Source organism: Loxodonta africana, chromosome 15 (assembly GCF_030014295.1).
Source record: "Loxodonta africana isolate mLoxAfr1 chromosome 15, mLoxAfr1.hap2, whole genome shotgun sequence".
Lineage (NCBI taxonomy): Eukaryota > Metazoa > Chordata > Mammalia > Proboscidea > Elephantidae > Loxodonta > Loxodonta africana.
Genome location: NC_087356.1, coordinates 75960807 through 75983206, shown reverse-complemented (window position 1 = coordinate 75983206; position 22400 = coordinate 75960807). Strand labels below are relative to the sequence as shown.

The window sequence follows — 22400 nt, the reverse complement described above, 5'->3', positions numbered from 1 at the left end:
ACTGACAGACACGTGGGTGCCAATTATGTGCAAAGCTCCAGTCTTTGATAAATACAGAGAAACATTAGAATACGGTCCTTACCGTCAAGAGCTATACAGTTGGCATAGATACAGACAAATATTATATTACTATAAAAAAAATTACTATGCGTGAGTTAAATAATACTGTATATAGGACGAAAATGAAAAGGTGATATGCCAATATGTGATTAATTGCCCACTGAATATTTTAGGCTATAGATACCATGAGCTCAGATCAAATGAAACATATCATGGCAGGACATATCTGAAAACGCTTCATCTCAGAAGTATGTTCTGAATAAGACCTTGAAGGATACATAATATTTAGAAAGGTAGAAGGGAGAGGGGAAGACCTTCCAGTTAAGGAAGAATGGCCTTATAAGTGTCAGACATTTTTACTGTGCTGCAGTCATTAAGTGGCATGTTCCTAGGCCTAAAAAATTAGGTCAAATCTATTTAACAGAAATTGCAAGTCCCCAGCCCTGCATTCATGCTACCATGTTTACTGGGTAGTGATGGTAGTAGTAGTGGTGGTAGCAGTAGAAGTAATAGTAAGCAAATATTCAGTGCTTTCTATGTGTCAAGCACTGTGCTTCAACATTTTTTACCCATATAATCTCCATTCATTTTTTAGTGACCTTATGAGCTAGGAGTTAGGGGCTATCTCTTATCTCGTTATGGATGAGGAAATGGAGGCTTAGGAAACTTAAGTAACTTTCCCACAGTCACAGGGAGTAATGGAGTCAGGATTTACATCCAGGCAGTTTGTTTCCAGAGCAAGCAGGCAATACTGCTGTGACACTCAAATGTGGAAGGAGCTGGTGAATTTTTTGTATGCCCTGTAGACTTCTGTAATCTATCTGTGCGTTTTAGCATCCTGGCAATCACTGTTTATTAGCTGGAGTGGTTTGTAAACCACAGAAGGCTGCGTGCAGCGTGATGAACTAGTAGTCTTCCTGACGAGGCTTTGCTTCTGTAGCTACTCAGGAGCAGAGATAATGGCGTAGTCTGTTCTGTAAACAGCTGACTAATGACCTTAAACGTGTATTCACAGCTGAAAGAAAACATGCGTATATAATTTTCTTCTGATGAAACCTAATCCATTCAAGAAACAAATATTCATTGCTTTTTTAGAGAGACAAAAAAGAGTAATTTTTTCCTCTAATGACTAGACCAGTCAGTACTGCTGCTTATTTTTTTGTTTCAGTTACTTTGATTTGGTTATAAGATGTAATTTTGCTGTTATGTTTTTTCATACATTTGAGTAAGTTGTATTTCTATGGTTTGTGTGTGATGTGATATACTGCTGACATGAAATACTCCTTTTTTGGTAAAGATGGCATGGCTGGCTCAACAGATTAGGATATAGAAAGTATGACTAAGCATGCTGTTTGGGCCACAGAAACCTAAGCAAGTCACCTCAGTTTCTTGTTCTGCAAATAGAGATAAGTGTTAGCCTGTCTGTCTCAGATAGGCTTTAAAAGGATTGTTAATCTCAGTGTAGGGATGCTTGGTTTGGGGAACATCCATTCAAGAGGAAATGTATCTGCTCCTAAACTTTGAGTAAGTGCAGCATTAAAGCTTTGAAACTTTCCCAAATCAAATCTGGGCCAAATAGAAATGTAGGCATAGATGCAAATTTGTTTGTGAAGGAGGTTAAGTTTGCTTAGCTTCAGAGTTGCTGGTTGGGGGTAGAACTCTTCTTGGAAGCTATTGAAGTAAATGGTATAATGAATGTTAAAACTTTTGTTGTTGTGACTGCTCAAAGTATATGTAAAGTGCTTTGTTCTATATTTCAGAATGCCTAATTTAATAGGGGTACTTCAGTACAAGAAGCAATGTTAATTTTTTTCCTCTCTAATACTTTCTCATCAAAAACATAATATTCTTGGGCTAGTGGATTTGGATCAGAAATGTCAAGTGCTGTGTTTACAGTTCTCAGTGGACTACAAGCATGAGAGCCAGTCTTACTCGCCAATGTGCAGTTTTAGAGGAGAAAAGTTTGTCCAACATCAAATGTGTTTTGTATGCAGTGTGATACTTAAGCAGAAAATGTAGACAGGTCCTAGGCAGTACTGTTCACTCATAGCATTGAGTCGTGGTTTTAGACATCTTTGGTGTCACTAATATTATGAAATAAAGAATTTTAGGTAGGTATTTTAATGTTTGTGATGCTTTTAAGGAGAAGCATAGTGCTGCGATAAAAGAGGGTAGCAGTGCCTTACTAATTGGACAGCATGGTTCAAGGAATAGTCAGGACCCTGAATTCACATTTCATTTGGAAGTGTTGGATTTTTTTTTTTTTTTAATCTTCCACCAAGAATCTACCAAGATCTGCTACATTATTACACTTGCTTGCAGTGTAATAGACCGTTGAGAAAAAGACTTTAAGAAACTGGGTGGTTCATAGTAGGGTGTGAAATCGTGGTGGCATGGTGTGGTATAATAATGGATTTATCAGTTACGCTAAAGCTTTTCACTTGGAATGCTTTAGTAATAAATTTATTTAATTGGATAATTTTAATTCTACAGAATAGTTTTAAAAGTTTAATTAGTTTATTTTCCTGGCTTTCCATATATTACATAATGCTCAGGGAAGGAAACCGAGATAGAATTGTAGGTATCAGTACTTTAAGATAAATTAGAAGTGCCATATAGAATAAGACTGACCTGCCGAATCGTTTTGACTTGGACAATGTCACTGAGTGGTTTTTTTTTAAAGACATAGCTCGCATTCATTACTTCAGCCACAAAAGCTTATTAATGGCATATTTTACAAATCTTAAAAATGATTAGATGTATATTTATTGACAGAAGTTTTTTTTTATGAGTTAATTGGTGAGAAGGCAAGTTACAAGACTATCTAAAAGTAGTTCAGCTTTTGTGTAAAAATATATATATCTACGTAGCATGGGAAAAGCAACCTGGAAGGATATAGACCATAAGGTGTATTCTCAGGCTCAGTCTACTTGCTAAATCTGTCAACTGAGGCCTCTGGGTATGGCTATGCCTCTAAAATGGTTCAGATATGAAAAACTTTTTGCAACACTTATTAATGAGCTTAGCTTGGGGAAAAAAAGACACTGAAATGAAATGTCACCTGTCCAGAAAATTTAAAGAAACCTAAAGGCTGCTGACTGAAAGATTGTAGGTTCAAGTCCACCCAGAGGCACCTTGGAAGAAAGGCCTGGCAGTCTACTTCTGAAAAATCAGCCATGTGAAACTGTATGGAGCACAGTTCTACTCTGACACATAGGGTCACCATGAGTTGGAGTCAACTCGATTGCAACTGGTTGGTTAAAGGTGAAATTGTGGAGCCTGTGACCTAAATGCTTACCTTTTGTAAAAATCAGCAAATGTATTCAAAATTAACTTGAAATGGACCAAGGACTTAAATATAAGAACTGAAGCCATAAAACTTGTAGAAGAAAACATAGGGGTAATGGCTCAGAACCTACTTTTTAACAATAGATTCTTATGATACTGAAGGTATGAGTAGCAAAAGATAAAATAGGTGGGCCCTCATCAAAATAAAAACCTTTGCACATCAAAAGATTTTATTAAGAAAGTAAAGAGACAATCTACAGATTGTGAGAAAATTTTTGGAAACAGCATATCTGGATAAGTTGGCATATTTTACAAACCTTAAAATGATTTAAAAAAAAAGATTAGATGTGTATTTATTGACATGAAAAGTTTTTTTTTTTAATGACCTAATTGGTGAAAAGGCAGGTTAAGGGCTTAATATCCAGAATGTATAAAGAACTCTTAAAACTTAATAACAATAACAAAAACAAACAACCCAGTCAAAAATTGGGCAAAGGACTTCAATAGACATTTCACCAATGGCCAGCAAACACATTAAAAGATGCTCAGTGTCATTAAAAAAAAAAAAAAAAATCAAACTTGTTGCCATCGAGTTGATTCTGACTCATAAGGACCCGATAGGACAGAGTAGAACTGCCCCATAGAGTTTCCAAGGAGCACCTGGTGGATTTGAACTGCCAGTCTTTGGCTTAGCAGCCATAGCTCTTAACCACTACGCCACCAGGGTTTCCTCAGTGTCATTACTCATTAGGAAAATGCAAATCAAAACCACAATGAGATATCTCTTCACATAGACTAGAATGGCTATGATTTAAAAAAAAAGGAAAACAACAGCTGTTGGCAAGGATATAGAGAAATTGGAACTCTTGTGCATTGCTGGTGGGAATGTAAAATGGTGCAGCTGCTTTTTGAAAAAGTTTGGCAGTTCCTCAAAAAGTTAAACATAATTACCATATGATCCAGGAATTCTACTCCTAGGTATAGACCCAAAAGAATTGAAAGCAGCAACACAAACAGTGTTCATTGCAGCACTATTCGCAGTAGCCAAAAAGTAGAAACAGCCTAAATGTCTATCAATAGATAAATGGATAAACAAACAAAAAAATATGGTACATAAATATAATGGAATGTTACTTAGCCCTAAAGAGAAATAAAGCCCTGATACATGCTACAGCAAGAATGAACCATGAAAACATTATGCTGAGTGAAATAAGCCAGTCATAAAAGGACAAATGTTGAATGATCCCACTTACATGAGATATCTAGAATAGGCAAGTGTATAGAGGTCAAAGAGGTGTTGAAAACCAAATGTTACTTTGAGGACTAAGGTACACGTGTTGCCCAAGCCATGGTATTTCAGTGGCCTCATATGCATACAAAAGCTGGACGATGACTGAAGAAGACCGGAGAATTGATACATTTGAGCTATGGTACTGGCGAAGAATATTGAACATACCGTGGACTGCCAGAAGAATGAGCAAATCCATCTTGGAAGAAGTACAGCCAGACTGTACTTGGTAAGTACAGTCAGCCTCCTTGGAAGCGAAGGTGGGGAGACTTCATCTCACATACTTTGGACATGTTATCAGAAGGGACCAGAGACCCTGGAGAAGGACATCATCCTTGGTAAGGTGGAGGGTCAACGAAAAAAGGAACACCCTCAACGAGATAGACTGACAGTGGCTGGAACGATGGGCTCAAACATAGCAGCGATTGTGAGGATGGTGCAGGACCAGGCAGTGTTTTGTTCAGTTGTACATAGGGTCGCTATGAGTCGGAATCAAATTGATGGCATCTAAAAACAAGAACGATGATTCTGTTTAACTTTTTCAGAAACTGCCAAAGTGTTTTCCACAGTGCTGTTCCATTTTACAGTCCCACCACAATGCACAAGAGTTCCAATGTTCCTACATCCTTACCGACACTATTTTCCATGTTTTTGATAATAAGCATCCTAGTCTGTGAGAAGTGATATCTTGTTGTGGTTTTCATTTGCATTTCCCTAATGACATTGAACATCTTTTAATGTGCTTTTTTTTTGGCCATTTGTATATCTTCTTTGGAGAAATGCCTATTCAAGACCTTTACCTTATTTTATAATCGGATTATTTGCCTTTTTGCTGTTGAGTTGTAGTTAATTCTTTATATATTCTAGACACTAAACCCTTATCCAGATACGTGATTCCAAAATATTTTCTCCCATTCTGTGGGTTGTCTCTTTACTTCGTTGATAAAATTCTTTCTTGGTTGTACAAAACTTTTTAATTTTGATAATGTCTAGTTAATCTATTTTTTCTTTTTTTGCTTGTCTTTTTGATGTTAATCTAAGAATCCATTGTCAAAAACAAGGTCTTGAAGCTCTACCCCTTTGTTTTCTTCTAAGAGTTTTATGATTTTAGTTTTTATATTTAGGTAGTTGATCCATTTGCAGTTAATTTTTGTACATGTTGTGAGGTATGGGTCCAATGTCATTCTTTTGCATGTGGAGATTAGTTGTTCAGCACCATTTCTTGAAGAGACCCTTTAGCATTCTTTCCCCATTTAATGGACTTGTCACCCTCGTTGATGTTTGAGTCTGTTTCTGAACCCTCAGTTCTATTCCATTGTTCTGTACGTCTAATCCTTGTGCTGGTACCAGAAGGTTTTGATTACTGCAGCTTCATAGCATGTTTTGAAATTGGGCAATGTAAGTTCTCCTTCTTTGTTCCTTTTCAAGATTGTTTTGGCTATTTGGTATCCCTTGCATTTCCATATGAATTGGAAGGTTTGTTTTTCTGTTTTCTGCAAAAAAGGCTGTTGAACTTTTAGTAGGGATTGCATTGAATTTTAGACCACTTTGGGAAGTAGTGACCTCTTAACAATATTAAGTCTGTATTAAGTCTCCAACCCGTGAACATGGATATCTATTTCCATGCCAGGCCATGAACACTGGATGTTTTTAGGTCTTTTTTAATTTCTTTCAGCAATGTTTTATAATTTTCAGTGTACAACTTTTTCACCTCCCTTGTTAAATTTTTTCTATGAATTTTTTTTCTTTATATACTATTGTAAGCAAGATTGTTTTCTTGATTTCCTTTTCAGATTAGTGGTCCATAGAAACATCACTGGTTTTTGTGTGTTGATCTTGTACCCTGTAACTTTGCTGGATTCATTAATTAGCAGTTAGTTTTCTTGAGGGTTCTTTGGGATTATTCTGTATATACCTTCATGGTCATCTGCAAATATAGTTTTACTTCTTTCTGATTTAAATGCTTTTTATTTTTTTTTTTTTCCTTGCCTAATTGCAGTGGCTAGAAAACTTTCAGTACAATGTTGAATGTTGTTATTGTTAGCTGCCACTGAGTCGGTCTCTGACTTATGGTGATCCCATGCACAGCAGAATAAAATGCTGCCCGGTTCTGATTGGTTGAAGATTGTCCTGTTTTGATCCATGGAGTTTTCATTGGCTGATTCTTGGAAGTAGATTGCCAGGCCTTTCTTCCTAGTCTGTCTCAGTCTGGAAGCTCCGCTGAAACCTGTTTATCATCACAGCAACATGCAAGCCTCCACTGATAGATGCTTGCTGGGTGCTCATGAGGTATTTTGGCCAGGAATCGAACTCAGGTTTCCTCCCATGGAAGGTGAGAATTCTACCACTGAACTGCAGTGTTGAACAGCAGTGGTGAAAACGGGTATCCTTGTCTTGTTCCTGATCTTACAGGGGACACTTTCAGTCTTTTCACCATCAAGTATGATGTTAGCTCTGTGTTTTTTATAAGTGCCCTTTATCATGTTGAGGAGTTAACCTTCTGTTCGAGTTTGCTGAGTGTTTTTATTGTGAAAGGGCTTTGATTATAGTAGTTTCATGTCAGAGCTCGTCTAGGTTCTTGAGGGATAAGAATCAGGACGAGCACAAAGCTGGTTCCTATAAGGTGGAGGTCAGATATAACGTCCACTCTCCAACTTCTTCACCACTTCTGATGCCGTCCATTCCCTCCACGGCACTCTCTACTTCTCTACTGGGCGTGGTTAATTCATTGCAATGGCCACACAGAACTCACAGACCATACTCACAGTTATGTGATTTATTAGGGGAGTAATAGGCTACAACTCAGGATCAGAATCAACTTGGAAGTAAGACGATACAACTCAGGACAGGATCATCTTCAGGACAGCTTCCAGCTAGGACCGCTCTCTCAGCTCCTTGGCCATGCTAGTGGCTGACCCTTCTTGGCTGTTCTAGCCAAGCCTCTCAGCTGTTCATGCCCCCTCTGGACAGGGCTCCTGTCAGTCTTTTCTTGGCCCTTAGGCCTTGTCCCCTCTCTGCCTTAGGGTTACAGCTCTCAGCATAGCCAGGCATCTGCCACTGCCAAAGACAGGCCAGCTATGCCTCCACACTGCCACTTGCTCTGCCCAGGCGTTCACTTTTATGAGGCACCTAGCTCCATTGGTGACCTCCTGCCCAAAGGTGCCCAGCTCCGCTTTGCAGATCGACTTCCAATTGCCACTGTCTGCTGGTCTCTGGTTCCTTCCACTCTTCCTGCTGCCCATGTTTCTCTGCTGCTGAGCCCTGCTGTGCTTTTGCACCATCTCATGCCATCTCACACCATCTTCATTGTTGCAGCTTTTGACCTGTATTACAGCTCTTTTAGGAGGTCACCTCCTCTGCTCTCTCTCTGCTGCCCCTCTTCTCTCTGCTTCTTCTCTGAAAAACCTCTGGGAGGTTGGCTGCTTAGTTAAGCAAACTCCTTGTCAGCTCCCTATCAAGACCATAAGCAACCAATCCCCTCAGTGAACCGCAAGTCAGTCAGTCCTATAGGGTGGATTTTCAAACCGCTATTTGAATAGCAAGCCAACCAATCCGTGCAAGGTATGTGAAATAGACCAACCACAGGGCAGACTGTGGCCCAACCAGTCATTTTTGGCAGAATTACGAACCCAAGGCCAGAAAGGCCATATATAAAGAGAAACCATGGCACTGCAATTATACAATTTTTTAAAAATAACCTTTGTTATTTTGGTAGCAAAATATTGGCTAGGGAGCTTTGCCAAATGTATTTTTTCTTCTCTTCTCTGATGAATAGATAATAAAGGTTTGTTGTTTATAAATGGGTCCACCTCAAGTGCCTGAAAGTAAATTTAAACTATTTCAGAGTAATTTCCCCTTCTCCATCATGTTTATGCTATGAAACTCTTGCTGAAGATTTGGCCCCCATCCTAAATTAATGCACATTTTGAATTATTGTAATTTTGTTTCAAAACTGTAAAACAATTCCCAATTATCTACTAGTCCAGTAACTTGAAATCTTAAGGAAATACCTTCCTGCTAAAGGAAACACCACTCTTTTCTCTGTTAAAGTCTCCACGGTATGAGGTGACAGAGAGGCCTGAACCTTCTCAGGCATCCTTAGGCTTGATCCCTTTGTTATCTTCTGCCTCCTAGTGTAGTTTGGCTCCAGAGTCAGGATAATTTGAATAAATTTGGATAATTTAGATGAAAGATTTGGGTAATTAGCACGTTTGACTTTGTTTGCAAAAGAAGAGAAACTGGGCAGTCCTTAGAGTATTCTTCTAGCTCTTCTGTATAATCCATACCGTAGCTTTTGCTTTGTCCTTTTTAAAGCTGTGGTAGAGAAGAGTAGAACAGTGTGATTTGGCTCTGGCATCTTATCCACCTTCATCTCAACTGCCCCTCTCATTTTTTTGGAGTTTAGTTCTGAGATCCTGGGTGTGTTTTGTTTCTGCTATCTAATCTTTCCCAGTGCGGTCATACATAAGTACCTGTATTTGTTCTGCCACCCATTTTATTTCTCTTTTCTTTCCTGGATCCTGAATTTATTTTAAAAATGCTTTCATCCCCAAATATGTCACCTAAAAGTGTTCTGCGTTTTGAATAGATAATGAATGCATATGGTAAGCTCAGATGGTTCAAAAGGGTAAACAGTGAAGAGCAAATCTCCTTTCCAATCTTATTTCTCGTTTCCTCTCTTTAGATTCAACCATTGGTACTAATTATACTAATTTCTATTTTATCCTTCTGGAGATAGTCTATACATAGTTTAGCAAATAAATCCATTTTTATAGATTTAAAATTTATGTTTTGAGACTGTGGGATAGTGTTTGTATATTTTGGAAATGGTGAGTAAAGCAGGTGGTATTTATACTTATGAAGCGTGGTACTCTACTATAAAGTTCCTTTGTGCAGTAAATATTGATCCTGCGTACCAACATAACACTTGTATAGCTCACAGTGTTGGTGGTCAGATATGGCCCATTTTCTCTTCCCAGTTGTGTTGAGTTTCATACTAATTTTGACTTTACCTTTAATTGGGAACATAAAGCACTTACTGTTTGGTAGCAATTGAGGATACTGGATATTTAATCCATCTGACAAAAGTACATGGAGCACCTTATCCTGCAAGGCACGCTTCAGCCTGACTTTCACCGAGCACTTTACAAGAGTGTATCACAGTCAGGATCTTGGGGCGCAAAGGAGTTGAGATTTTCACAGCACACTCAATGACTTCAAAATGGAACCAAGCAACATCACCCAAGATTCCTGGCTCCCTGGCTTTATGCTCCAATTCAGAACACTTTTACAAATGCATTAGAACTCTGCCAGTGGTAGAGGTAGTCAGGTGTGATTTGACACCTGTTATTTCCAGAAAATCATAGATACTCCCCCACTCCCCAAAAAAACCTTTCAAAAGGCTCCAGTTAAAGATCTTTTTTCATCCTGTATTTCCTCATTTTTCAATCTGTTTTGGTTTTCAGCCACCCTTTTCCCACCCGCTGTACCTCCTCAAACTGCCCCAACAGATTTTGAATAGATTTATGTTACTGATGCATTTTGAAATCTTTTTCTAATTCAAAACCCATATATTAAAGTGTACTCCATCTGCATTCCTGGGAAGCTATTCCAATAAAGTATCCTGGAAAATGACCAAATGACAGCACCTGGCATTGCTTTTCAATCCTTTTTTTTTATAAAAAGGGATTAAAACAACAACAACAACAAAACCAGAGACTATTTGGAAGAATTGTTAAAGGCTGGGCCTGAGGAAAAACTTAAGTTCTCATGCTTGCTTGCTTGCATGCTAAGCATTAGTTTATCCTAAATGTCTTTAATCGTACTATCCCTCAGTTTCTCTATATTTAAAATGAGTATATGAGTATTGGAAACCCTGGCGGCGTAGAGGTTAAGTGCTATGGCTGCTAACCAAAAGGTCGGCAGTTTGAATCTGCCAGGCACTCCTTGGAAACTCTATGGGGCAGTTCTACTCTGTCCTATAGGGTTGCTATGAGTCAGAATCGACTCGACAGCACTGGGTTTTATATGAGTATTACCCTTGAAAAAAAGAGGTTTGAGTTTTCAGTGGTTCTGAAGCCTTAAGATGAAAGGTACTGTTCAAACTCAGTGGCCATCATTTTGACAGTGACAGTTCAGTACCCTCCCCTCACACTTTTTATTTCTTTTGAATTGTCAGTTGTACAGAAGGTTGTAATGCAACTTCTACTTTTTGTTAAACGTTCTAAAAATTCTGGCATTGTGCTTGAGACAGGTTTTTTATAAGAGCTGCGGTGCCTGTCAAGGAGCCCTGGTGGTGCAGCCGTTAAAGTGCTTGGCTGCTAACTGAAAGGTTAGAGGTTCGAATCCACCAGCCACTCCATGGGAGAAAGATGTAGCAGTCTGCTTCTGTAAAGATTACAGCCTTAGAAACCGTCTGGGGTAGTTCTACTTTGTCCTGTAGGGTTGTTATGAGTCAGAATTGACTTGTGGGCAACAGGTTATGGTTCCTGTCACTGTGGTATAGCATCTGTTCTATGTCATCTGCTGTTGGTGGTGATAAACTGACATTCAAACAAACAACAAACAACCTTTCAACCTGAAAGTTCCTAAAGCCCTCGATGAACACAGCACAGTTCAGTTTCCACCCAGTCATTGCTGGGATAGGGGACAGCAGTTTTATAGGCACTCATCACTCTCTGGGTAGAAAGAACAAACTGTCTTACACTAAAACAGGCTCTATTGTTAAGCTCACAAATGAGGATTATAAAAACGGGGGGTAGCTTGTATTTTCAAGGTAACTTGTGATATAATCATTATGGGATATATTCCATAGTCTATAAATTGTACAGATGGAGCTTTTATTCAGTGGATAGATGTATTCAGTGAGTGAATACTCTGTGTTCTAGGCATTTGTGAATTGATTTCACAGGGACAGTAAACATGGTCATGGTGATAATCTAGGAAATGGGCCAAGTTTAAAGGCCACTTTTATATCCATGCATTTAAAAACTTCTTATTACAAACCTGAGAGGCAGGTTGTAGCCCATCAAAGGTGAGAAAATTCAAGTAGACAGAATTAGCTAGCTTATGCTTACCCAGCTAGTAAGTAACGGAGCCTAAGTTTTCTATGCCTGTGTTCTTTCTACCATAATATAACTTCCTCTTATAATTAGTAGCACTTGTATATTTTAGAGCTTTACAACACCTCTGTAATCTAAATAATACGTTTGCATATTTTAGAGCTCTACAGCAACCTATAATCTAAGTAGTATAGATATTAACATCTCATTTTACAGATGAAGACATTTGAGCCCCAGAGAAATTGAGTGACTTGCCTGACCACACAAAACTATTAAGCAGTGGAATTGGGTGGGGTTTAAACCTGCTGAATTCTCTCCTGTTTCTGCTTACCATTTTGGAGGCTAGTGATTTTAGTACTCAGCAACATTGATTGAGCCCTTACCATGTGTGCTTTACTGTGGCAGAGGACACTGTTTGACTCCCGTTTATAATTTAATGGTGGAGTTAGGACAATCATGAGAAAAACACCTAACATTCAATGTAATTAAGCTGAATAAGCAAAAACAAATTAATGCAATTGTAGCAAAATAAATAATGTCACCACTAATGGTAAACGATATGGAGTATTATCTGGCTAATATCAAACAGCCTTCTGAGAAGATTTTTAATGCCCATTCTTGCTGCTTTCTTCTAGAACCATGTACCAGTGGTCATTTCTGGCCTCTCCAGCTCTCCTGGCTTCTTCTCTGTAGTCTATAACCATGTTTTTTTTTTTTTCTTTTAAGTCTCTCCTATTTTAGAGAAAAAAATCTTAAACACTTGCTCCTGATTCCCTTCTCACTCCTATCCCTGCCTGGCTTACCATTCTATCTTCCTCCTCTCCTTCTCATCAAAACTTCCTAAAACATTGGCTGTGCATTCTACTATCTGGTTATTCCTTCTTTTCCTTCATGATTCTGCTTTTTCTGCCTGCCCCTTAAATAGCGTGCCCCCAGAGTTCTGTTGTCCTGCTGTTCTTATTCAAAACATTCTCTGTGTGCTGCTCATGGTCAGATCTTCTCCTCCAGCCCACGTTTCTTCAGACTCTTTCCCTGGTACCTGAGAATGAACATGCATAAAATAGAGTTCATTATTGTTTTCTCTTTAACACTGGCTCATTCATATATATATGAATCGACTTGAGGGCACTGGGCTGGGATATATATATATATATATATTTTTTTTTTTAAAGTAAATGGTATCACCATTCATCAGGTCACCTGTACTAGAAGCCTGGGGTCAGCCTGGACTTCACACTCTCCCTCACCCACTGTAATTCCTGAAAAGTTTGCTTTCTAAGTTTATCTTGAATCTGCCCCTTCTTGTATTTGTGCTACTAATGTATCGCCTCAGGCCCTCATCATCTCTCTCCTGTAACTTTCCAACATCTTCCCAATTCTTCTCCCTGCCTCCATTCTTTCTTTCTTTCCTTCTTTTAAAATATATTTATTTTGTTGTTGTTGAGAATATACACAGGAAAACATACGCCAATTCAATAATTTCTACATGTACAATTCAGTGACATTGGTTGCAGTATTTGAGTTGTGCAATGATTCTCACCCTCCTATTCTGAGTTACTCCTCCCCCCGTTAATATAAACACACTCCCCTCTAAGATTTTTACCTAATTTTTTGAGTCGCTATTGTCAACTTGATCCAACGTAGGATAGTTCTTAAAACAGCATAATGCTGAAGGGAGACTTTTTTTTTTTTTTAACCAGTTAAGCTAAACTAAAATTTGTTAGGTTTTAAGAAGACTTCAGGGAATATTTTTGGTTTAAGGTTTAAAGATTATCCTAGGGCAATAGTTCCAGGGGTCATCTAGCCTCCATGGCTCCAGAAAGTCTGGAGTTCATGAGTGTTTGAAATTCTGATGTGCACTTTCCCCTTTTTGATCAGGATTCCTCTATAGAATTCTTGATCAAAATGTTCGGTAATGGTAGCTGGGCACCATCCAGTTCTAGTCTCATGGCAAAGGAGGTAGTAATTTATGGAGGCAATTAGCCACGCATTCCATTTCTTCATCCTATTCCTGATTCTCCTTCTTCCTCTCTTGCTTCAGGTGAATACAGACTAATACTTGTACCTTAGATGACTGCTTGCAAGCTTTTAAGACTCCGTATTCCTTTATTCTTATTCACCCCATATTTATGCACCACATAATTGCCAGTGTGAGTTTTCTAAAAATATTCAATTGTTGTATTCCCTTCCTTAAAACTTTTTTGTTTCTTCTAGTTTTCTGCAGAATAAAGTTCAGCCCCTTGATGTGGCTTACAGGATCTCCTATTTAGATACCCCTGACGCTGTCTTCCTTAGTCGTGCTGCTTCTCCAACACCAAGTCTCTTGTGGTTACACATATGTATCACTGTAGTTTCTCGTTGCTATACCTTTTTTCATGGTACACCTTCTTCTTTGAGTGTTCTTTATCCATCTCCCCTTTTCTGATCACCTCAGTAAAATAAAACAGCTGATATCTGATTGTTAGAATTACAGAGGTCAATTATAGTTGCCTAAAAAAAAAAAAAAAAAAAATTTTTTTTTTTTTTTTTATGGTTTGAACCCAACAAGCAGCTCCGTAAGGAGAAAAGACCTGGTAATCTATTGCCATAAAAATTTCAGCCTAGGAAACCCTATGGGGCAGTTCTACTGTGTCATATAGGATCACTCAGTGGCATACAATAAAAATAAATAAATAATGACATAATTAAAAAAAAATAATGACATGTTTTGGCTGACATTTAATACAGGGCATAGGCCAGCCCCTCAAGGTAATGGGTAATCAGGCTGTGAGATGTTAGCATGTTGTTTAATATTATCTGTTTTAACATACGCTGAAAGGATGGTGGAGTTACTAAATATTTGAACTCTTAACTGAGGTTAGTTAGAGAACATTACCCAAACTGAGAACTTAAAAGAAATGACATTCTGTGTTAGAATTCAGTCCGGCTGTAAGTAACTAAAAGATGGAAAACAACTATAGCTTAAATAAAATAGAAGGTTATTTATCTCTTGCTGAAAAATTGAGAGATATGCAATCAAGCACTGGTATGGCAGCTAATCTCCATGAAGTACTCAGGAACCCAGGCCTCTTTCAGCAATTAGATCCACCATCCTTAGAGTGTGGTCCTTAGGCTTGTGGTCCAAGGTGGCATCTGTTTTCAAGGCACCAGAATTGAGGAAGAGACAAAGAAGGAGGGGCAAAAGGCACATTCTGGCTGTTTTTTAAGAATTGTCCTCAGAAGCTGCCACAGAATACTTCATTTCTAGCTCATCAGCTAGAACTTAGTCATATACCCATTCCTAAATGTAAGTAGCCATGTTTACAATTTAAAATTCTTTTACTGTGGATTTTGAGTGACAGACAGCAGTCTCTTATCTATTATGCTCCTGTCAGCAGAATGGAATCCCTGGGTAGTACGAATAATTAATGTACTCAGCTGCTAACTGAAAGTTTGGAGGTTCGACTCCACTCAGAAACACCTCAGAAGAAAGGCCTAGTGATCGCCTGAAAAATCAGCCACTAAAAATCCTATGGATTTGAAATGTGGCGCCTGGGGTCGTAAATGCTAACAAGCGGCCATCTAAGATGCATCAATGGGTCTCAACCCACCTGGAGCAAAGGAGAATGAAGAACACCAAGGTCACACGACAACTAAGAGCCCAAGAGACAGAAAGGGCCTCATGAAATAGAGACTTACATCATCCTGAGACCAGAAGAACTAGATGGTGCCCGGCCACAATCGATGACTGCCCTGACAGGGAGCACAACAGAGAACCCCTGAGGGAGCAAGAGATCAGTGGGATGCAGACCCCAAATTCTCATAAAAAGACCATACTTAATGGTCTGACTGAGACTAGAGGAATCCTGGCGGCCATGGTCCCCAAACCTTCTGTTGGCACAGGATGGGAACCATCCCCGAAGACAATTCATCAGACATGAAAGGAACTGGACAGTGGGTGGGAGAGAGATGCTGATGAAGAGTGAGCTAATTATATGAGGTGGACACTTGAGACTGCGTTGGCATCTCCTGTCTGGAGGGGGGATGGGAGGATAGAGAGAGTGGGAAGCTGGCAAAATTGTCACGAAAGGAGAGACTGGAAGGGCTGACTCATTAGGGGGAGAGCAAGTGGGAGTACGGAGTAAGATGTATGTAAACTTATATGTGACAGAGTGACTTGAATTGTAAACGTTCACTTGAAGCTCAATAAAAGTTAATTAAAAAAAAAAAAAAAAACCCTGTGCTGCACAGTTCTACTCTTGACACACATTGAGTCACCATGAGTCAGAGCGGATTTGACAACGGTGGGCTTTTTATCAGCAGAATGGTTAACTTCATTGCTCTTGAAAGAGGAACAAGAAATGTGTGCATGTAGGAAAGAAGGAATGTCTTTTTTTTTAAGTAGCATATTAAATAATAGTTTTAATTTCTGAACTTGTGTTTGCTAGAAAAAAGTGATTAAAAGTAGATTATCTTAAGGGAAAGATTAGTAAAAAGGACTGTGGACCACATCTGCCACGGCCTCCACCAGACTGAGTCCAGCACAACTAGATGGTGCCCGGCTACCACCACTGACTACTCTGACAGGGATCAGAATAGAGGGTCCCAGACAGAGCTGGAGAAAAAGGTAGAACACAATTCTAACTCAAAAAAAAAAGACCGGATTTGCTGGGCTGACAGAGACTGGAGAAAACCCTGAGAGTATGGCCTCCGGACACCCTTTCAGCTCAGTAATGAGGCCACTTCTGAGGTTCACCCTTTAGCCAAAGATTGAACAGTCCCATGGAACAAAACAAGACTAAAGGGGTGCACCAGCCCCAGGGCAGGGACTAGAAGGCAGGAGGGAACAGGAAAGCTGGTAATAGGGAACCCAGGGTTAAGAAGGGAGAGTGTTGACATGTTGTGGGGTTATTCACCAATGTCATAGAACAATGTGTGTACTAACTGTTTGATAAGAAACTTGTTTGTTCTGTGAACCTCTGTCTAAAGCACAATAAAAAAAAGGATTGTCTAAAACTATTTGTTTCATGTTACTGACCTTTCTACCCCACTTCTGCAGGCTTTTTGCCCCAATCCTTCTTTCTTTTATTTTATTAACGATACTACAATTTTCTCAGTTACCCAGTTCCACTCTCTTCGTGTTCTGTCTTTCTACATAAACCGGCCAGTGTAATCTTTCTGAAACATCACTTTTAATGTTATTTGTTTGTTTATTTAGAAACTCCGAATGTATGTGACTTGGTCAAAGAACTATTTAGATTGATATGTTCAGTCTAGATCTCCTTTTCAGTCGCTTTTCCGATTACTTACCACGCGAGCCCTGTGCACTAGCCAAAACCTTTCTTGTTATTCTTCGTTGGAAATGATCTCTTCCTCTTCTAAATTTTGTAGCACTTTTCATCTGTACTGCAACTTACACTGTATTGCCATCATTTGTCTGCACATTTAGCTTCCTTAATCGTAAGGTCTCCCAACAGTGTAAGTTCCTGGGGACAGTGGCCATGTCTTATATAGTGTGCAGCCTAGTACCTTATAAGTAATTGGTTCTCAAGAAGTATTTCTTATCTGAGTAATAAGTAATTTTGATGATTTCTTGGTTTCTTGTAGAATTTTAGGAAAGAAAGATGGCTCAACCTACAGGGAGAAGTTTTATGCAAGTATTATGTGAAAAATACAGTCCTGAGAACTTTCCTTATCGCCGTGGTCCTGGGATGGGAGTCCATGTTCCAGCTACACCTCAGGGCACACCTATGAAAGGTAAGAAAGATGGAACCAACACCATTTATTTATTAAAACTTACTTAAGGTGTGGGATTCCCTGGGTGGCACAAACAGTTAAGCACTCGACAGTGAGAGGTGCCATGGAAGACAGGCTTGATAATCTGCCTCCGAAAGGTCAGAGCCTTGAAAACCCTATGGAGGAGTTCTACTTTCCACGCATGGGGCCTCTATGAGTTGGAATCGACTAGATGGCAACTATCAACAACAGTGTGACAGTTACGGGGTTAAATCAAAATGTTGCCTTGTTTGCAAGGTTTCCTTTATTTTGAAGGATGAGTCAAATAGTGTTTCCTCTTGTGATTTCAGAATTTTTAAGAACCTGGCAGGACTTGTTTTCCTTCAGATTGGTCAAAAGGCATTTTAGGTGCCCTCATATGGTAAGAATAATATTTGAGTGATAATATTTTCGATGCCTTTTCTTTCAAGGAACTTGGAGGGTACAAAGCAGTACAGGGCTGACCTGTGCCCTCAAGGGCCTTACAGCCTGATTGGATTATAAGGTATTCACATTTACGAAGATGTGACACCAGGTAGTCTATATTGAGCCAAATGAATGGCACAGAGCTTGGGAAAGAAATTTAGAAGAGAGTTGATTGATAGAATCCGGAAAGGCTTTAAAACTGTGAGACTTGATTTAGCCCTTCATGAATGAATAGAATTTGGTTAGAGAAGTGACAGAGGCATTCTGGGAGAGGGATTATGATATGAGCAAAGATCCACGACTAGAAATGTATAAGGTGTGTCTTTTGCTTGCCTTTTAGTTTAGTGTTGTAATTAACAGCCTTTGAAAGTAGTTATCATTAAAAAAAACAAATCCACTGCCGTTGAGTCGATTCCAACCCATAGTAACCCTATAAGATAGAGTAGAACTTCCCTATAGAGTTTCCAAGGAGCGCCTGGTGGATTCGAACTGCTGACGTTTTGGTTAGTAGCTGTCGCACTTAACCACTACGGCATTATGTGGGATTAAATATTAAATCAAAAGTGTTAGTTCCTGTGTCCAGAGGTTACTGAGTGTTTGTTATTTCTCAGTACAGCTATCTTATCTCTGTATAAACTGGAATGGCAGGGAGGGGTGAACTTCTTTCTTGATAGTTTGTTTTTCAGGATCCATTCCCATTCTAAGAAATTTGATACTGAAAAGTTACACCAAGGTGAAAAACCATATAATTTGGAGCCTCTGTTAATAATTTATTACCTTCTTAAACCCTTAAGTGATTGAATTCTCATGCTTATCCTTTTTATTGGAGATAGTAACTAATTTTTTTGGCACATGTGTTTTTGAACCAGGCCATAGAGCCTTGTTCCTTCAGTTTGACCAAGTTCGTTGAACAGTTTTAAGACTCTGAAATGCTTTCATTTTCTCCCATTAAAATTATATTTAAAAAGAAGCTAATCTCATGAGGGGCAAATTCTATTTGGATATGAAATAGGGATGATTGATGAAGTATGAGAAAAAGAGATGTAGTTTTTTTTTTTAATTTTTATTGTGCTTTAAGTGAAAGTTTACAAATCAAGTCAATCTCTCACACAAAAACTTATATACACCTTGCTACATACTCCCAATTGCTCTCCCCCTAATGAGACAGCCCACTCCTTCCCTCCACTCTCTCTTTTCCTGTCCATTTCGCCAGCTTCTAACCCCCTCCACTCATCTCCCAGAGATTTTTTAATGGAGCCACTTAAGTAAGGAAGATTTCTTGAATGATATGAACTGGAAGGACAGAAGTAGTTTAGCAGATAGACTATCTAGTGGTCTGTGATGACTTTCAGACACAGCAAAAGGTAAAGATAAGCATCAGAGAGAAAAGAGATATCCAGAATGATGCTTTTGAGCTAAATTTTAAAAAGGAAAGAATTGAGGCCAGCAAGAAGGCAGTAGTAGTCCAGACATGAAAAGCATGGCCCTAATGTTCAGATGGTAATGTAGTCTAGTGTTCAGATAATGGCTCGGTTGTTGGTAATTGTCATAAACAATCCCGTAGGAGTTAAACCCTCAAAGACTTGGGGGTGGTACTGGTCCAGTGCATCTCATCTCCCCTCGGTCATATTGGCTGCCCCCCCTTAGAAGTCAGTATTCTCAGATCCCATTATATCCTAAAATTTTTAGGTCCTTGTATAATTTTGTGCAGTTTGATTTTTGTTTCTTGATGATTCCTAGGGGCCAAATGTATGTAGACAAGAATTAGACTGACATAGGAAATGTCTTGTTTCCCCTGTGATTCAGATCGCCTCAACCTCCCAAGTGTGCTGGTGTTGAACAGCTGTGGAATAACCTGTGCAGGAGATGAAAAAGAAATTGCTGCCTTTTGTGCTCATGTATCAGAACTAGATCTTTCTGACAACAAACTCGAAGACTGGCATGAGGTAAGGTTGTTACATTGCTGTGTTTTGGTGGAATGCAACAATAACCACTGTATTATTGTCTGTGTTGTTAAGTAGTTTGCTGATTCTGGTTCTCACTTGAGATTCTTGTCTGTGTCTTCAGATAAATAGTTGACTGCTTCAACTTTGATTCTGTGGTGATTTTTCGACCAACTTTGTTATTGCTCATTTGTTTTTCATCATTGTAAAAAAGCACTGAGGAACTTTATTCCAGGCGTGAAGAGGTTAATGAGACTACAGAGGTTTACACTCTCAACAGTGCGTTAAATTCTATACTTCTTCACTACTTTATGCGTTCTGTGTTCATCCTCTACTCCTACTTCAATATTTATTATTATAATTTGACATAAAATTGCTTGAATTCAAAACCAAGAATATAAAAATGTATTCTTATTGCTGAAATTTATTCTGAATATTTTAGAACTTTTTCTTATGTTATTAAGTCCTTCTGGTGCTTTGACATAAATGATGTCTTTTGACTTCAGTGTAATTCTAAAACACATACACAAATAACAGCACTGTCTCTTATTATTATAACATTACCTACCTGATTATAACATTAGCTGATAGAAGATACCATTAAAAATAAGGGAAAAATAGCTCTTCCTACTTGGTTCATTCTCCTGCCTTAATCTGGGCTCTTATTTCTTGCTTAAAACCAAACCCAAAACCAAACTCATTGCTGTTGAGTCGATTCTGACTCATAGCAACCCTATAGGTCAGAGTAGAACTGCCCCATAGGTTTCCAAGGAGTGGCTGGTAGGTTCAAACTGCCAGCCTTTTGGTTAGCAGCCGAGCTCTTAACCACTGCGCCGCCAGGGCTCCTATTTCTTGCTTACACTATTGAAAAAGTTTCCCAATGGGTTTTCCTGCCTCCGGTTTTATCCTCCTTCCTCTAAGCTTCCACAGTGTTACCAGATTCCTTGTAATAAGTGGAACATGATTCTGACATTCTCCTGCTTGAAATCCCTCATTTGCCCAGAAGTTAAGGCCTGAACTCTTTAAGAATGTCCCTGCTTTGTATGGACCGTTGCTATTTCTAGAGCTTTATGTCTACCTTTAGCCATGTGGTTTTTTTACTCATGCTAAACATTTCATTCATCCTGAATCCACTGTTCTTCTTCACCTCTTGTCTACTTGGTCACTTGTATTCATCCTTGAAGGCTTGGCCCAAGTGGCTGTTGCTCTGTGAAACTTTCCCTGGCTCTTCTCAGCAGAATCAGATTAACATGGGGTACCTACCATACTGCTCTGAAAAGAATTTATCTTAATATACTGTCATCACTTGCTTACTTGACAATTTTCCTGTGAGACTGTGAGCTTATTCAGAATGGATATTTCTGTCTTTTATTATCACCACCACCCATCATAGTAGGCACTCAAATCTTTGTTGAATACATTAATGAATCAGTGATTATATCTTAAGGATTGATCAAGGCCGCATGCTCCAACCTTTCCTGTGATTTAGAGCAATTCGTTTAATCCTTTGGTGCTTCAGTTTTACTCATACATAAGGCAGGGCTGCTAATAAAATTAATCATCGAAGCACTTTGTAGATATTGAGTGCTATATGAATTCTAATACAGCTTTCTTATTGAAGAAAAATTTATCTATAACCAGCTTTCTTCAGCTTATATTTATCCATTTCGTAGTCTTGTTTAACCTGGTAACTGTGCCCTAAGTTCTGTTTTCTACGTTTATTAAGATATTAACCAAAATTCTTTGAGATACATGTCCCCTGACTTCTGAGTGACTTGAATATATGCAGGTTAATAGGGTGGTTCAGAGAAACAACTTCTATTTGTATGTATTTTATCTATTTATTTATTTTGCTTCTCTAAACTAGTACAGTCCACTGTCTGCCAACTTACAGTCTGTGCCTTTGTGGTCCTTTGAGACACTTAACTGACATGTATGCTTTGTCCACAAATGCAGAAAAGAGCTGGTTCATAATTCTCCTTCTCATCCATGGTCCTCACAATAGTCCTGCTGCTGAAACCTCTGGTGAGATTTGTGACCTGCGTAGGTGACAAGTCCAACCAAATCTTCCTCTGAATCAGCGCAGCACCTGTGTTTACATGCTGACTCCCCTAAATATGTTTCTTTGCGAGTATAAGATTTTGCATAGGTTTTACACTCATTCTTTGAAAATGAACATAAACTTTTGCTAATTGGTGGGAACAGTTTAACAGTGATGTATTTGCTACCTCAGAAGGAAGATTCATGTAAATATGGGTGAGTACACAGTTTACATTGGGTTATCTAGCTGTCCCTCTGCTTAGAAGAAGGTCTGCTCTCAATATTTTTCATACCACAGTGATGCATATAGCCATTTATCTGGACTCTTTTTACACCCACTTTGCATGTTCCTATATGTGCTTTATATTCTGTTTTCAGGTAAACATTTATTGCTGCTATTCTTCGGGTTTCTATTTTGCAATTTATTTTTGTCTGTATCGTTCCTTTATAATCCCTCCTTATTCTTAATGGTAGTTGATCCAATCTTCTAGAGTATATATTAGCGCACAGAGATGGCAGAAATACTGACAGCAATGAATA

General features: G+C 38.8%; 1 protein-coding gene across 1 annotated transcript in view; it reads left to right on the top strand.

Moving 5' to 3' along the window:
* Window positions 1-22400, top strand: part of TBCEL (tubulin folding cofactor E like) — an 80436-nt gene that overhangs the window by 20959 nt on the left and 37077 nt on the right. Inside the window, exons 2-3 of the mRNA XM_003418198.4 lie at window positions 17284-17433; window positions 19684-19823. Of these exons, the coding sequence (XP_003418246.1) occupies window positions 17301-17433; window positions 19684-19823 (273 nt within the window). The 5' untranslated portion in view covers window positions 17284-17300. The remainder of the gene's footprint in view (window positions 1-17283; window positions 17434-19683; window positions 19824-22400) is intronic.